Here is a 17554-nt window from a genome sequence, read left to right as displayed (position 1 = left end):
ACAGCCATGTTGACACCCAAAAACACACGGATATTCCACTCAATCATTCACGTCTTGGTTAATATCTCACCAGGATTCTGGATTCCTCATTCTAATCTCCCTTTTAACTACCTGTAAATGGACCCATAGCTTCCCTCTGATTGGCTCTTCAAACATCTGATAAGACATTTTTGGAAGTTCCCCACATGGTCATGTACATTACAGAATGCTTCCGTGTGTGTGTAATGCATTGATGAAGGGTTTATGAAGGGATAATACAGTACTACATCAGAGCACTGTTATTCAAACAGCTTACTGTATTCCTTTATTAAAACAAACATGGGAAATTAAAGTTTCCAAAAGGTTGTGGTTGTGATTTTATAAGAAAATGAATTCCAACATCCAAGTATCCAGTTCCTGTAGCATAGAACTACCTGCACATTGTCCTAAACACAACCTCAGAAACATTTAAAAGTGTTTTAAAACAAAAAAAAGTCCTCGAAGATCAATCTTCTGCCACACCGTTTCATATTTATATTGCACTGAATACCTTTCAGTATTACTGGTTTTAAGGAGGGCGCGAATACTGGGCAGCTTCAACACCTACAATAACGATATCTGTTAATAACGATATCAATTAAGATGTAACGATATTTTCTATAACATGGTAAAAGACCAGCACATTTCAAACGCAAACATTTCAAACTCATAACTGTAAGTGCGTTTCAGTAACAAACCGTGATCAATAAATAAAGAATTCCTCAGCTACCCGATGCCCTCTCACACACCAGCCAGCTAACCCCTGCAGACCAGGCAAACAGAACAGCGACCAGGTGTGTCATGAAACCAGACAGACCGACAAGGTATGTTCATTACTGGTAGCTTACAAGGTTACTTTGCATCGTGCCTGGTTAATACAGACCGTTCCTCGACTCTGGTGTGTTGCTTTGGATAAAAGAGAAATTAATCAAATCTCAAATGAAATTGAGCAACACTGTCCAGTACCAAGGTCCTGTTTCTGCTGTCCACACAGAATGAGTACCCAAGCGAAAAGATATTATACTTAAAGTGAACTTACAAAGTATAAGCACAAACATATGTACATATATGAAAGTTGTCAACAAGAATTTGAATGCACAAAATCTATATATTTTTGTACACTTCCAATTCCGAAGAACATAATAAAAATGCATTAAGCACTCATTTAACACATTAAAATTTGATTTAAGTATCCTCTCTTTGCGCTTGGGTAAACACAACAACTCAGAAACAAATATCTTTGGCCAAGCAAACGACACAAACACAAACATGTACATAAACAAGCAACATAGTCAGCCAGACAAACAAAGATGGCACCATCAGAGGGAGAGGGGGTTATATGTGGCTGTGGTAAAACTGCATCCGGGCAACCCAGCCTTGTGATTGGCTGACGGGACAGGATATCCTGTCCAGGGGGGGGGGGGGTCAGTGGGCGGTCCCACAGGGGTTGTCAGAGGTCTGGCAGCCCATGTTGGGGTACTTGACACGCACGCGAAACAGTGTGCCGTCGGCACACATGCACAGCTTGTACCTCTCCAGCGCCTCGTCAAAGTACCCGTTCCCCGCCACCTCGGGCATGCGAGACGGACTCACCATGACCGAGCCGTTCAGAGTGATGCTGTTCTCCTGCAGGAGGGGGAGGGGAGGGCGGAGGATCCGAGAGGATGAGTGTGTGGAGGGGGAGCGGTGTGTGTGAGAGTGTGAGTGAGTTTGTGTATGTATGTATCTATAAGAGTGTGTGTGAATGTGTGAACGTGTGAATGTGAAAGTGTGTGTGTGTGTGAATGGGGTAGAGAGTGTGTGTGTGTGTGTGTGAATGGGGTAGAGAGTGTGTGTGTGTGTGTGTGTGTGTGAATGGGGTAGAGAGTGTGTGTGTGTGTGTGAATGGGGGAGAGAGTGTGTGTGTGTGTGTGAATGGGGGAGAGAGTGTGTGTGTGTTACTCACAGCTCTGAGCTCGATGTCTCCTCCCATCCTGAACTCCACAGTCTTGCCCATGATGTAGACGCCCTCGTTACCTCTGATAATGGCCCGGCCGTCACCTCTGATGGTCAGGTCTGACGACGCGTTGCTGGTGATCTGGAACAGCGTGTTTATGCAATAAAAATGTGTTCATTTGTATAATAATGTGTTCATTTAGTAAATGCTTTTATCCAGTGACATACAGTATGATTATATGCTTCTATAGACCAGCAGAGCTGCGCATATAGACTCAGTATTACAGAGTAGGGACAGGATCTGACCCCTGACCCCTACCCTCTCTGTTGAGGCCTTCTTCACACTGAGCACCTTGACCCCTTTGGGCAGGTGGAACTCGTGGTTGTCGAAGTCAGTGCTGAAGTAGGTGTTCTGGGTGCGGGGGTCGGTGAAGGAGATGCCCACGTCACTGCTGATGGAGGTCTTCTCCTTCTCCACACTCAGCTTGGTGGAGCCCTGCTGAAAGACCACCTGGACACACACAAACACACACATACTCATGTGAGCATGTGTCATACTCATACTCAAGTCAGACTTGTGCTGTGATGGATGTATCTGCTAATACGAGAGCGATAAGTAAGAACATGCAATAAATAGTAGCTATGTAGATATGTGTTTTTGTGTGCTTATATCTGTGCGTGTATGTGTGTGTATATATATATATACATAAACGTGTGTGTGGTCTCACCGGGTTGTTGTTGCCGGTGATGAGCAGGTCCTGGTCCTTGCGCCCCCCCACGGTGCTCCGGTGTAGCGGCAACACCACGCCCATGTCAGCCTTCTGCTTGAACCTCAGCAGCCCGCTGCCGTGGAACTCCATGCTGTCACACCCGTTCGGCCCGATGCGGATCACCGTCCAGATCACCAGCGTGATCTGCAGAAGCACGTCCACAGAGAAGGTTTGGGATTTGGACACGGTACCTCTGCTTGTTGTTACCGCTGAGTTGCTGTTAGTTTGTCATTTGCTCAGGAAAAAAAAAGAGTTATGGCTAATAAAAGGCTTTATTTTCAGGCTTCCGCAACAGTGCGCATTAGTAGACTTAGAGAGAATGCAAGATACAAATGTAAACAATGTACAATATTTACCAAATATAAAATAAACCACTATAAAATCAAGCTACTGGGTGGGTACTGGCTGACCAGGAGCTAACAGGACGTCCTGCTTCACTCACAATGAGGTTGATGAGCGCCAGGAGGAAGAGGAGGATTATGATGCAGACGGCCATGTTGCCCTTTCGGCCTCGCAGCCCTGTCTTGTGCAGCCGCTCCTCCTCAATGGGAACGTAGCCCGCCTTCAATCAAACCAGATCAAACTTTATTGGTATAGTTCTATTTACTAGAAAGGTCACAGGGGGCTTGACATGCGTCCACAGAACTGCACCTAAACCAACCTAAGAGAAGGTGAGAAGATAAGGAAAAGTACAGGGGGAGTACAGGGTCAGCTACAGGGCTGGGGAGTACTACAGGGTCAGCATGAACACCTTGAAGTTGCTGTTGTGTTCCTTGTTGGTGGTGCGTCGCTCGATGGCCTTCTCTCTCATTGTCTTCTTCACCGGCCCGTTTGAACTCTCCTGAAAGACATACATTTTATTCATTTCAAACTTTTATCCAGCATCCAGGGCCGACGGCCAGTCCTCTGGTAACACCATGATGAATCCTGTGGTCAATGTGTTATATTTATATTTTATTCCTTTAGCAGACACCTTTATCCAGACCTGACATACAAATCGTGCATGTAAAAAGAACAGTAGAAAATCTAAGATCATTAGTGCATAGACTAGTTATAACAGTAGGCTACTTCAGTGGTCTGGCAGGGAACGTTCTGTATTTACACAGTGCAAACTAATACAGCAAACAGCGCATATATACTTATTAACACTTATTTGGTTTATATAGGCATCAGTAAGGTGATGAGCTAGTTGTTACATTGTAACGGTCGTATTTTCCTCTTTTATTGACTAGCGCCGCCAGTTGGAAACAGACGCGCTCGCCAAAGGAATGCACACCAGTTAAATGCCCAAGCGCCTGTCAGTCTCTGGGCGCGACTAAAAATAAACTAAAGGCCTACTCATACAGTCACAAACGCAAGTTTATGTACTCTTTACTTAAATTCACCAGAACTTATCGTCAAACATGTGTCGGTATTTGATAGTATAATTGGTCAGGGAAAGGAGGAACGTTTGTAACGTTTTTCGTAGCAAGGCAGGCTGTAAACATAGCGAGGGCCAGTGGGCGTATTTATCTGAAGGTAAACGATAAAACTCGCATTGTTTAGTATTTCGAATTCATACTGAGTAAAACTACACTCAGAATTCATACCACAGATAAACGAACGTAGAGTACAGAAGACAAAATAACATTTAGAATTGGAAACAGACCTGCTCCGACGCCATGTTGTCCCTCCCTCAGCGCGTTTGACAGCGCGGGCGTCAGAAATAACGGAGGAGGGGACCGGTGTGAGTGAGCCCATATAATAAACCACCGTGTACGCGTTGTAGTGGGCGCGTAATATAGACACTATGAATAGTAACCGTACTTGATAAAAATAAAACAAAAAACAAATTCGAGTTTTTTCAATAGTTTTCTACAAAGTAGGCTTTTTACACGCGCAGTTCCCGTGCACGAGAGAGGTGGTTGCTTCCCGTGTCAGCGACCAATGGGAGAGCCCATGTCGGGATTCCAAAATAGAAAAACACACATATGGATGGTCATTCAGATTTTCCATAGATAACTCAAGGGCGGGGCTAATGAACTGGGGCCAAGAAATTACGCCTGGATAACTTCCTCCAGACTTCTATGGGACGTCTTTCTACTGTATTGTTCTATGAGTCTCACGTCTTTATCATGAGAAAGAATTGTATTGTATTTTTATCTGACCTTTATTTAACCGAAAGGCTCATTGAGATTTGAAATCTCTTTTGCAACAGTGTCAGAGCCTGAGACTGCACTTGAGCCGGAGACTCCTTGTATTGAAATTGAATTAAAAACATAAAATTGGGACAAGTTCAACCAGTTTAAGATGGCACCAGTGTAGCACGGGCCTAACATGTGGCTACAGGACTCATCTTATCTGATCAAGCTTTTCTCAACATCGGAGCTGCTCTACCGGTGTGTTAACGACACGGGACTGCCTGTTGGATAGCCCGCTGTTGGCTCAAGACCCGGTGTCGTTTGACAGTATGACATTACAATGGGCCGCTTCATTACATCACAGACACCTGCGTCCGTCCGAGCGCAGCCCTCTGTCAGAGTTCTAGGACCGATGCATGGCCATGGACACAGGTCTACACAGAGAACAATGTCAGAAACTTGAATATATACTCTCAATCGTACTAAAGGCGTTGCTACAACTCCAGTGCTGCTTGGCATCTGTAGTGATGGTAGGATAACAACGTCAAGTGGAAGAATTTTTACTACTGGGGTATAAAGGACGGGCGCGCGCGGGTCACGGGCGCTCTCGTAGCAGACGAGGTTAAATCCCTCGGAGTGTCCAGAAGCGTTTCAAGCCTTGCTGGATTAGCAAGAGGACATGGCCGACTCTCTCCGGAGGCTGGTGAACACATCTTCCTTCAGTGTTCTGCAAGACAAACTTGAGTCCTGGTACAAAGACTATCATGTAAGTCATTCATTATTTACGTGTGACCACAATCTGATCGTTGAGTACTTTTTAGGAGTAGGCTACTTTTTAGTTCTACTCCGCTATTCGTGCTTGTTTTTCTTCTGAGTCGTTACTGAACTACTAAACCCTAAAACAGGATGATTTCAGTGAATTTATTGGATCTGACCGTAATCCTAACTTGATTCCAAACATTTTATGTTCAGCTCAAATTACTTAAAAAAGTATACTTCCAGTGCCATCACAGCACTCGAGTAAACTAAAGAAGCAATTAGAACTTCATGTTTTATCGAGGTCACAATTGATCTAAATTTAACAATGTAACAAAATATCCGACAGTGTAATGGAATTTATTCGATTTTTATCAGAACACAATGATTTCCCGGCAAAGTTTGGTTGCTATGGACGCCAGTCGTCATGGTTACAGTTAAACCCTTCCTTGCGCCCCCTCGGGCTAAAAGATGGACACGTCTCACTGTAAGACTATTGGCTTCCACCAATACTTATTAATGCAAAATATTAACTAAAATTTGTTTACTTGATTAAAAGTAAAAATGGTTGAATAAACGCGGTTAAATACATATAAGTAAACACACTGTTTGTGTCTGAAGGAGCCAATCAATTGACTAGAAAAAACTGTGACTGTTCTATATTTAGGCCATGTTTTCTTTAAAGCCTTCTTAAACTCAGTCACCTGTCTCTCACCCGTTTGTCACCTGTCTAACTTGGCTGTCACCTGTCTGACCTGCCTGACCTGTGTGTCACTTGTTCAGGTGGTGTCCTGTGATCAGAACCTGAACAGGTGCTGTGAGCTGGTGGAGCTGACTGCCAAAATCCAGAGCCAGCTCTTCAACATCCTCAACCTCACTGCTAGAGAAGGTAGTGTTGACCTATGACCTCTGACCCTCACTGCTAGAGAAGGTAGTGTTGACCTATGACCTCTGACCCTCACTGCCAGAAAAGGTAGTGTTGATCTATAACCTCTGACCCTTCCCTGCTTCCTCCTGTACACCAGGTGGGCACTATGGCGGAGTCGACACACTCAAAACACGCCTGCTGCCCTGGTTGGGCACCTGCTTCTCCATGGCAACACCCTCGGTCACCACGGACACCAGCCTCAACCTCATCCAGGTGAGTCACCAAGTGACACTGCCTCTCAGAGCTCAGCCAATGACTGTCCTCTCCTCCCAACCCCTCCTTTTTGTTCTTCCCTGCCCATTCTGGAAACATCTGTTGGTGTTGTATCTATTTCATTTATTTATTTTGACCCAGGAGGGGCTAACTGATATTATACGTCTCTTTTGCAAGATAAATAGATACTAGGTTAACATGGCGTGCGTGTGTGTGCGGCTTCGTGTGTGTGTGTGTGTGTAGGAGTCGATGGAGAAGGAGAGGAAGATCAGGGTGCTGTCAGCCTCCCATGATGAAGACATGAACAAGATGGAGGCTCAACTGAGCTCCACACGGCTGCAGCTGGACTCTGTCAAGCAGGAGTGAGTCCTACCGGAAGTCTTGCTAGTCCTTCAGGAAGTCCTGCTGTTGCATGACAGCTGTATGACTGTGTCATTGTAACCTGTTGTGTGACTGTTATTACCCGTTGTAGATTGTCTGACGCCCATATGGTGCTGGACGACACCAAGAACAAGTCCGCCACCACCCTGCTGGCCACCGAGGATGAGATCCTGCAACTGAAGGATGAGTGAGTGACCTTTGACCTTCTAGAAGAATCCACCACAAGTCCAGGTGCTCATGGTCACCATATGTTCCTGGGATTGTGTGTGGTGCGTGTCTGTGTGTGTGTGTGCGTGTGTGTGTCTGTGTGTGTGTGTGTGTGTGCCAGGCTGCGGGCGGCGCAGGACCAGCTGGAGGTGTATAAGAGGAAGGTGGATGTTCTGGATGATTATGAGAGGCAGGTTCGTCTGCTGAGGGATGAGGTCATTTTCCTCACTGCTGAGAAGAGCATGCTGCAGGAGAGGTGACACACACACACACATATACACACACATGCATGTACAGACACACACTCACATGCACAGGCACCCACAGTCTCTCATACCCACAACTAAACTGTCACACAGTACCCCATGTCTATTTGACCCTAATCTACCTGTCTCCCGCCTTCCACCTCCCCTCTCCCAACCCCGTCTTTCAACCCCCCTCCCTCCTCTCCCCCTCAGACTGATCCGTAGCCGCTCCCCAAGCCCCCCCCTCAGGCGCTCCCGCTCCCCCAGCCCCATGAGGGGGGAGTCTCCCACGCGGGCCCGCCTCACCCTCTCCTCCCGCCACGCCCGACTGTTGTCTCGCTACGGCGACATTTACGCCGTGGAGCGCCTGGAGGCCCAGAGCATGCTGAGGCGTTACCACGACGACTTGGAGATGGTGCAGAGGATCCTGTTCATCGCCACCGTGGTACGACACTCCCTCGGCAACCGCCCTCCTGGCGACCACCCTTACTGTAGCAACCGCCCCTAGCAACCACTCCTACCGTAGCAACCGCCCCTAGCAACCACCCCTCATGTCCACCTCAGTACGGCATGAACAAATGGCGCATTTTTCCTGATGTTGTAGCTGATCTGTTCTCGCTGTGTGTGTGTCCATGTGTGTGTGTGGATGTGTGTGTGCATGTGTGTTGGTCAGGAGTCATTCCAGGCCGCTAAACTGGCCTTTCGGCAGTTCCGTCTGCGTGTGAGGAAGACCCTGTCTCCCGCCCACCTGGGGCCCGGGACCCTGGAGGAGGCTGCGCTGGACTACATCACCAGGAATCTGGACCTTTACGACGTACAGGCCAGCGTTAACGTAAGCCCGCTCACACACACACACACGTGTTTACACACACACACACGTTTACACACACACACACACTCACACACATACACGCTGTCACATGCACACAGACGCACATACCTGTGTGTTCTCCCCTGGGCGCGTGTGACGACGTGTGTGTATCTCCAGGAAGTCATCAACGCCATGAATGTGAACCCTCGGATCTCGTTCCCGCGGGAGGTGGACTTTGTCCTGATCAGCAGCTTCATCAGGGAGGTGTGCCGCGTGGCGTTCGCCATGCAGACCCTCGACCCTCCACTGGACCTGGCCTTCGCCAGCGACGGAGAGCTCTACAACGACACCAGGTCAGGCTGCCCCCTGGGCTTGGCCACACACACACACAATCAATTAATCAATCAAGTTTGTTGTTACATCCAGCTGTTCAAATGGGAGTAGAAAACGGGTTATACTAATTGAATTATTAATAGATAAGAGGTTGTGTGTTGGATACAGGCTTGCTGGTTATCTGTCGTTCATCCATAGTTTTACCAGGGCTAACGCTTATCTGCCACTAGAGGTCACTCTAAGCTAAGCTATCTTTCGCACACTCACTCTTTCTCTGTCATGCTCTCTCTCACATATACACACTATCTCCCCCTCCCTCTCTCCAGGTATCGTCGTAGTTACGACTCGGAGTTCACCGCTCCGCTGGTGGTCTACCATGTGTGGCCTGCTCTGATGGAGGGAGACTTTGTGCTCGTGAAGGGAGAGGCAGTCACCAGGAGAGGAGCCCTGGTACACACACACCCACACGCATGAACACACACATAAGCATGCATGAACACACACACTCACATGCATGCAGGAACGCACACACACATTCAACTCTATATTAATTGATTCAAATGTTAATGATGCTATGTATGACACTGATGGCTTGTGTAAGCTGTGTGTATGTGTGTGTGTGTGTGTTACAGTGGAGGAGTCGCAGCAGGAGCTCCAGTCCAGTGCGGTCCCGTTCTGGTAGTCCCACCCGTACTCTGGTGAGTCTCTCCCTGTACCTTTCTCTCCATCTCTGTCTCTCTCTCTCCGTGTCCCCCTCTCTCTCTCTCCCTCTCTCCCTGTCCCCCTCTCTCTCTCCCTCGCTCTCTCTTTCTCCATGTCCCCCTCTCTCTCTCTCTCCCTCTCTCTGCCAGTGGAACTAAGTGTGTTGTCTTTCTGACCCTGTGTAACATGCCCTCCCTCCTCCGCACCCAGGGTGAGTACACACACTACTGAACCACGGCAACACTGAACCATGGCTACACAGCTCCAGACTCCTTACCTCCTCCTCCCCTCTTCCTGTCCCCCCTATCTCTCCCTCTTCCTCTCTAGGTTTTTAGCCACAACAGGAGTCTCTCCTCTGGCCGTCTGACCACCAGTCTCCTGTGAGGCCCTGCAGTTGACCAGACCCCAGGCCCAGGAGGACACACCTCTCAGTACATCTACATTACTTCTTATCAATCAAAGTCTCATTTTGAACTTGAACCCCATTGGCTTTGACTGTCATTGGTATTTGTGACTCCTGTATGCTAATCAAGGATCAGCAGAGTGCTGTAGGCTAGATTCTATTTGTGTTGATGTGTTTTATGTAATCTTTAACTATTCACAATGACCCTCATCTATAACGATATTTTACTACCCAGTATTCAGATTCATGGTAATAATGTGAATGACACCATGTCACAGTAATGGTAGACCTGCACATTAGCACTTTCCTAGTATGTCCGAGTTAGAGTGGAGTTTATCTTATCTAACCCCTAGTAGACCAGTTTAATCCCTGGTAGATCCATTTAATTAATCAAGACCTAATTTAGAAGTGTATCTAATCCAAGCCCTGGCAGACCTCATGTTCTCTAATGTGGGTACAGCTCAGTGGCAGAGCATATGTCTGCAGATCAAGAAGTCATATGTTTCTTCTAAATTATATAAAAATATATATATTAGTGTTATCTCCTCTGTTCCTGGTGGCACCAGGGTGTGTGTGTGTTTTGTCGACGTTCTTTTAAAACCCTTTGGTGCTAAAGTTCACACAGAACTTTCCAACTTTGTCACGACAAACCCCAGAGAACAATCTAGTATCCAGTCTCTCTCTCGTGTTGTTGTTGTTGTGTGTTTTGGTGCTTTCACACGACCTCAAACAGTCATGGGAAATGATTGAATGTGTTTTATAAAATGTATGAAATGACATCAGCGATTATACGCACAAAATGAGTAAATAACCAGCCTTCAGGGGATGATGGGTGTTTTGGGGAGTGTCGTCTCCATGTCTCCCCTTTAGGCAGCTCGGCTCAGCTGGTGAAGTGCTTCTTTCAGCCTCGGTTTCCAATGTGAACGCTAACTTTAGCGAAGGTTATAGGAAAGCCACTCGGTGATTCACTCTCTCTGTGCTACTCCACTTACCCTGTAAACATACTTATCTGGAAATGGTGCCTTTTATAGATGTTATGTTTTTTTTTACAAATAAAGAATATTGATTCACTGCTTTGAATAAAGCGAGACTGGAATGACTCAAGCAGCCCCCCCCCCCCCCCCCCGATACACACACACGCCCCAGCAGCACGCTGATTACACCCACAGCTTCATCATGAGCGGGGAAATAAAAATAAGCTGGTGTTGTTGCCAGGGTATCCCAGAGGGTAATTACAGTACAGCCTTGGAAGAAAAGACTGACAGGAAAATTAGAAATCACAGCTGGCCAAAGACTGCAGTCGCGTTATGAATTCATATGCCAACCATGAAAGCTCCTTCCTATTCCACTCATGCTGGGATTATGTCCTTAAAGAACCTAGTTGGGGTTATTTTTACCGCCTGAGTATTTAGGTCCTCGGACATCCTTCCTGACCAATGGCGTTGTCTCCCAGCACAGTTGCCCTCTGTGAAACCAGAAGTCGCTTCCTCTCCCCATCAGTCACATGTAAAATCACTGCATCTGCTGTTGTCCGAGTAGAACAAAGAATGGACTCAGAGGCCTGTCATACACAGATGTAGCTATCAGTGTATTGCGTGCAGTTCACTCACAGGGGGCAATAGGGGGCGATGTTGCTCCATCGAAACACGGAGAAGATTGTGCAGCGACGACAGAAGTCTTCCTCTGGAACCAAAAATAAGTTCCTGAGTTGGAAGGACAGGGAGAGGAAGTTAGGGTTTGTCTTGTGGCTCTCCAAGTTTCACATCAGCAGCCTTGAGCCCAGCGTGTGGGTGGAGGACACTGGAGCGAGTTCATCCGTGCATGTTTTGTGTTCATGATGTTTGAGCGTAGTGCACACTAATACACAAATTCACTCTCATAACACCCAGTGGTAACGCTGTTCTTGTCAAAATCAAGTCTTCCTCACTAATTAGCTACTCCAATTAACCCAGTCTGACGAACCCTGTTTAATTAACCCAGTCTAATTATCCGAGGCAAATCAACCCAGACTAATGAAACCAGTCAAATAAACCCAGTCTAAATAGCGTCCCCTCTCTCCAGGCCCTGCCCCTGCTCTTCTCCCAGGGAAACCCCATACGTAGTGGCTGTTCATTCAGCCTCCTCGGCCCACAGCTAACACTGCTTTTGCTTGACAGAGCAGAGCAGAGAAGGGTTAACACTGTGCTTCCCAGAGCAGAGGATGTGTGTGTGTGTGTGTGTGAGGTGGATTGGAGGGGATGACGACGACGACTGAGGATCTGTTACATGTGTTTGGTCACCTGGAATACAGCTCTCTGGTCCAGCTCTCTGGTCACAGGTCAAGGAATCTGTATCCATGGTTACAGGTGTGTATCTTTCTCTTTGATGCTGAACTTCTGGGGTTACCCTCCCCCCTCTCCACCAGCAGCCACAATCCTCCCAGTCCTGCCCAGTGGCTCCACATGTGACAGGTCAGCGGTACTGAATGGAGCTCTGCTCCTCTCATCAGCAGAGTGCTGATTCCTGGAGAAGCTGGAAGGTCTCACTGTTGGACCTCCACGTCCTGTCTTGGAGGAGCCGTGTTGTGATTGGCTATGCTCCTGGAGGATCCAGAGATACGGGTCTGGAGCCGATGATGGAGGGGAAACTACCCAAGCCCCTCCAAAGTCCCCCCTGTGCTCCCTAGCCCCACTAACCTTCCACCCCCCTCCCCACTCTGGAGCTGGCTGTGGAGTGGGGACTGCCCCAGCATCCAGCCAGCCCCTCCTAACCCAAACCCTGGAAGGCTTCCCCTGGATCCTGGCTCTGCTGGTGCATTTGCAGGCCTGGCCAGTCCTCTGGGGTCTTCCTCCCCCTCCATCACCCCTGTCCCCCCCCTTTACAGCTCCCCAAGCCCCCCCCTCCCCCTTCCAACACCCCCCTTATCCCCTAGCACCCCGCCCCACCACTCTAGCCAAGTTGTTCCCCCCTCCTCCTCCCTCCATCCTCCCCCCTCTCCACCCCCTCCTCTCCCCAGGCCGTGCCAGATCAGCCGAGGAACATTAACAAGGCCCTATATCACCGCTCACGATGACAAGGTTACGGGTGACCAAACCACAGTGCATAAATCAAAGAGAATATGAAAATGGAGGAGGGAGGGAAGGAGAAAGGGAGGGAGGGAGGGAAGGAGGGAGTGAGAGTATTAGAGGCAGAAGGAGGAAGATAGGGATTGAGAGAGGGAAGGAGGGAAGAAAGGAGTGAGGAGAGGAGGGAGCCAGGATAGAAATGAAAGAGGATGGAAGGAAGGAGGGAGATGTGGAAGAGCAGGAGAAGAATGGTTCTCATCAGAAGTACTTCCCCCTTATTCCTTCTTATCAAGCACACTCTTCAGACAGGATGGATTGGGAGGAGGCGGGGTGAGGCTGGACTGCTGTCTGATGGAGTCATCTCTCTCTGGACTGGACCAGGAAACCAGTGAACTGTAGTGGTCCTGCCGGACACTGCTGGACCCTGCTGGTCTCTGATGTTCACCACATCTGGACATGAGGAGGGCTGAGAGTGGGGAAGGGAGAGAGAGGGAGGGAGGGAGGAAGAGATGGAGAGGAAGAGAGATGAAGAAAAAGGGAGAGAGGAACATGCGTGTGACAAAGACAGTAAATATCCACGTGTGACATCATCCATCTATCATGTTTATGTGAGCACCCCATCTCTCCCCCCCCCTCTCCTCCATTGAAGTTCCAGCCAACCCAGAGGAGCAAAGTCCGAGCAGGCGTGACATCAGATATCCTCTTTCCCAGAAGAACCATCCCAGCCCAGCAGAGCCCTCCTTCCTGCCTACCTTCCTGTCTGTTAAAGGCCACGAGTGCCAGTAACCAGCTAGCCTTCGGTGCGGTGAGTCTGTATCTGGGCACAAGATGTCACATATTTTGACAGCTGTCATCACAATGTGACCTCCCTGACACAGCGATAGATCGGTTAATAAAGCCTGTCTTCTCGAACCAGACCAGTGCAGAACCTCTGGTTTCATCCTGTAGAACCAGACCAGTGCAGAACCTCTGGTTTCATTCTGTAGAACCAGACCAGTGCAGAACCTCTGGTTTCATCCTGTAGAACCAGACCAGTGCAGAACCTCTGGTTTCATTCTGTAGAACCAGACCAGTGCAGAACCTCTGGTTTCATCCTGTAGAACCAGACCAGTGCAGAACCTATGATTTCATCTTCTAGAACCAGGGTATATATGGTTCACTAGTTAGACAGTTCTGCAGTGTTAGGAACAAGCTTGGCTGGAATACAGAAAGCATTGTGGGTCTGCTTGCTTGTTCAAACAGTCATGTTTTCATAAAGAAATAAGGCCGGCGGTTTCCAAGGAGCTGTCTGAATCTGGTCCTGCTGATCGTTTGAATAAACATTTTCTCATAAATGTTCTTGAAACACAACGACTTACACACCAGGCTCTGAGGGAGGTGACTTAGTTCATGTTTTCCACAGAACGTGGAACAATTCACATTTCAAAGCTGCTGTCTCAAACTCAGAACAAACGACTAGGTTCCGTTCGACCTGCTGTTCCCTATCTAGCTGCGAGCCGGCTGGCTAGCTAACCGCTCCGCAAACCACTATGCTAGCCTCTCTGCAAAGCGATCTGCGGACTAACCTCTCACCTCTTAGGGGTGATCTGGTCTTATGGAAACCAGCCCTTTCGAATGAGGACCAGGCCGGGAGGGAGGATGGATGAAGGGATGGAGACCGAGTCACACTGCGAGCCCCCCTCCTACAGGGCTACACACACAGACACACACGCATACACTAAGGTTAGAGAGCAGCTGCTAAAACTCTTATAGTGAAAGTATCCCAGCCACACTTACTTGTTCTTTTTTTTCCTTTCTGTTTCTTATTTCCTGTCCGTTCGTTCTTTCTTCTCTCTCTTTCTCTCCCTCCCTCACACAGGCACACACACACAATGAACACGCTCATGGAATCATCAGATTCCAGGGACATTACAAAAACGAAATGAAGGGAAAGAGAAAAGAGGGGAGTAAAGGGAATAAAAGGCTCCTCTTTCAACATGAACACCTCTCCACGTTGAGAGAGGCCTTCTAGATAAATGTGTAGCACAGACTCCGAGAACAGCCTGGCAAGAACATCAGACCCGCACTGCTCCCCACTCAACTCATACGTCTGTCCACAACAGTCCTACACACACACTCCCCTATATCACACAGCCACACATATGAACAGCCTCCCTAGTATATCTGTCCACAATAGTCCCCTACACACACATACCCCCCCCCCCCCATATCAGAGTCACACAAACACGCACACACAAAACTTCCCCAGTATCACACAGTCACACACACTCGCATGCAGAAATGCTCACACACACACAGCCTACTCAGTATCACACAGGCGCTATCGTCACAGCCTCTCTCTCTCTCTCTCTGACACACACACACACACACACTCTCTTCTTCTGAGCCAGATCTGAAGGCATTTCCTCCAGGCGGAGCTGCTTCAACATGGTTATTTATGTTGGACTGCAGAGAGCTCCGGAGGGGTGGAGAACACTTGAGAACACTTGAGAATGTTGGAGAACGTCTAGGGAGGGTCGCAGAACGCTGGAGAGTCGGAGAACATCCACCGAAGCGTTGCAGAACGTTGGACTGGAATTGTTTAACTTTAGCATCCTTTCGAGGACGTTTTATAACTTCTGCCAGTTTAACTTTGGGTTCAGTACCAGATCTCCCCAGGTGGTGGCAGTCTAACCCCATGTTTTCCCTGGTTCCACACCGGCCACTCTCAGGGTCAAAGACACGGGTGACTGACGCACACCTCACACCTCGCTCCCCTTGGGGCCCGCTGGGACAAGAAGACTAATATTTCTGCAGGGATGTGACAAAAGGGAGACTAGGGGGAGGCAGAGGGGGGAGATGGGGAAGGCAGAGGTGAAGGAAAGAGACTGGAGAGGGGAGACCTGAATGGAGGGAGAGAGGATGCAGAGAGAGGATGCAGAGAGAGAGAGAGAGAGAGAGAGAGAGAGAGAGAGAGAGAGAGAGACAGAGAGAGGTCTTGTGACCCACACCAAGGTTACGGTCAGTTGTCATCACCCTGGAGGTGACCCATGCTGGCTCTGCATGAAGACGGGTCTGTGTGTGCTCATGTATGAACGTATGTGTGTCTGTGTAGATGAGTCTGTATATGTGTGTGTGTGTTTAAGATAAATGAGCTCTCCACGTGCTGGTAAGCATGTTTCCAGATGTGTGTCCAGCTCTGTGGATCTGGCCAATACAGAGGTACAGTACCTCTACTGTCCTGCAGGGGTGCTCTACAGACAGATCTAGTCCAACATACGTAGGTCCAAAACAGTCAAGTTTAAGCGTGGTCTTAGGGTTAGGACAGGGTTAGGGCCGGTACAAGGTTAGGGTTAAGACAGGGTTAGGGCCGGTACAGGGTTAGGACAGGGTTAGGGCCGGTACAAGGTTAGGGTTAAGACAGGGTTAGGGCCGGTACAGGGTTAGGGTTAGAACAGGGTTAGGGCCGGTACAAGGTTAGGGTTAAGACAGGGTTAGGGCCGGTACAGGGTTAGGGTTAGAACAGGGTTAGGGCCGGTACAAGGTTAGGGTTAAGACAGGGTTAGGGCCGGTACAGGGTTAGGGTTAGAACAGGGTTAGGGCCGGTACAAGGTTAGGGTTAAGACAGGGTTAGGGCCGGTACAGGGTTAGGACAGGGTTAGGGCCGGTACAAGGTTAGGGTTAAGACAGGGTTAGGGCCGGTACAGGGTTAGGGTTAGAACAGGGTTAGGGCCGGTACAAGGTTAGGGTTAAGACAGGGTTAGGGCCGGTAAACGGTTAAGATTTAGACAGGGTTAGGGCCGGTAAACGGTTAAGATTTAGACAGTGTTCCAGCTGTGTACAGTTCCACTAATAGATTCTGTTACTCAACAATACTTCCTGAGAACAAGCCCAGGGTGAGGATGTCACTGTAACAGTGAGTTCTGAGTACTGTTCCCGCCACTGTCTCTTCTGGTTCCTGCTGTGTATGAACACAGCTGTACGTGGAACACGTACAACGTGGAACACGTACAACGGTACTTAGGAATGGTTCGCTTGACCCAATGTTAGTTTCCTCAAGGATCACAATGACTCTTGCTTAGAGACTTGTTGCTCTTGGGGTTAGTGGTAACTGATTTACATTTTTTGTACTCGCTGTGATATAGTTTTTATTATTGTTGCTTGCTTTTTCCAAAGGTACACTTGCACTTATAGCGGTTCATGTTGTTTAATTGTAACTTGTTTAACTACATGCTCTTATGGTTCTTCCCTTTGGCACTTACTTTGGTTGTTCACAATGTGTGCTTCATGTTTTGGCTACTCGCGATGTTTTGAGGCTATCTTGTTGTTATGATCAGTGACCTATGCACTTTGTAAAGCTCTCTCTTGGAAGCCGCTTTGGATAAAAGCGTCTGCTAAATGAATAAATGTAAATGTAACACACACACATACACACTCACATCACAGCATCTACGATGAACACACACACATCGCAGCATCTACAATTAAACAGACGCACGCACACACACACCCACACAAACACACATTACCCGTCTCAGTGTGATCCCGCGGTCATAGCGACCCTCCCGCTATCGGCTGTCTATTTCAGTGCTATTAATGCTTTTCCTGACAATCTGTGCTCGTTATGCTTCGTGAAATGTCCTAATGGATGCAGATGTGATGCTGTGTGTGCGAAGATCTAAAGGGATGTGAAGTGATTACTACAGGAA

At 48.2% G+C, this 17554-nt stretch overlaps 2 protein-coding genes across 2 annotated transcripts; one reads left to right on the top strand and one right to left on the bottom strand.

Annotated features, from left to right (window-relative positions):
• Nucleotides 1-267: 267 nt before the first annotated feature.
• On the bottom strand, nucleotides 268-4441 carry sgcb (sarcoglycan, beta (dystrophin-associated glycoprotein)). Its single transcript, XM_067229818.1, has 7 exons — nucleotides 4372-4441; nucleotides 3475-3564; nucleotides 3166-3285; nucleotides 2682-2867; nucleotides 2273-2464; nucleotides 1964-2095; nucleotides 268-1644 (listed from the first exon to the last, which is right to left on the bottom strand). The coding sequence occupies exons 1-7, from the start codon at nucleotides 4384-4386 to the stop codon at nucleotides 1444-1446; spliced, it is 936 nt and encodes a 311-aa protein (XP_067085919.1). The 5' UTR covers nucleotides 4387-4441; the 3' UTR covers nucleotides 268-1443.
• Nucleotides 4442-5522: 1081 nt separating this feature from the next.
• Nucleotides 5523-9803, top strand: spata18 (spermatogenesis associated 18). Its single transcript, XM_067230052.1, has 12 exons — nucleotides 5523-5609; nucleotides 6383-6488; nucleotides 6625-6740; nucleotides 6984-7102; nucleotides 7213-7308; nucleotides 7450-7584; nucleotides 7787-8018; nucleotides 8247-8405; nucleotides 8562-8737; nucleotides 9044-9167; nucleotides 9350-9415; nucleotides 9747-9803. The coding sequence occupies exons 1-12, from the start codon at nucleotides 5523-5525 to the stop codon at nucleotides 9801-9803; spliced, it is 1473 nt and encodes a 490-aa protein (XP_067086153.1).
• The last annotated feature ends 7751 nt before the right edge of the window (nucleotides 9804-17554 follow it).

This window comes from Osmerus mordax, chromosome 26, assembly GCF_038355195.1.
Source record: "Osmerus mordax isolate fOsmMor3 chromosome 26, fOsmMor3.pri, whole genome shotgun sequence".
NCBI lineage: Eukaryota > Metazoa > Chordata > Actinopteri > Osmeriformes > Osmeridae > Osmerus > Osmerus mordax.
Note: the sequence above shows the minus strand (reverse complement) of the source record. Positions and strands in the feature narration are given on the sequence as shown.

Bases quoted from the DNA above. Each gene is read 5' to 3' on its own strand.
- spata18 (XM_067230052.1), top strand. From the start codon at position 5,523: ATGGCCGACTCTCTCCGGAGGCTGGTGAACACATCTTCCTTCAGTGTT. The intron at 6,489-6,624 runs GTAGTGTTGACC...CCTGTACACCAG, and splicing joins CAACCTCACTGCTAGAGAAG to GTGGGCACTATGGCGGAGTC. The intron at 8,406-8,561 runs GTAAGCCCGCTC...GTGTATCTCCAG, and splicing joins ACGTACAGGCCAGCGTTAAC to GAAGTCATCAACGCCATGAA.
- sgcb (XM_067229818.1), bottom strand. The intron at 2,465-2,681 runs GTGAGACCACAC...GTGTGTGTCCAG, and splicing joins TCACCGGCAACAACAACCCG to GTGGTCTTTCAGCAGGGCTC. The intron at 2,096-2,272 runs GTAGGGGTCAGG...ACGCTGTTCCAG, and splicing joins AGAAGGCCTCAACAGAGAGG to ATCACCAGCAACGCGTCGTC.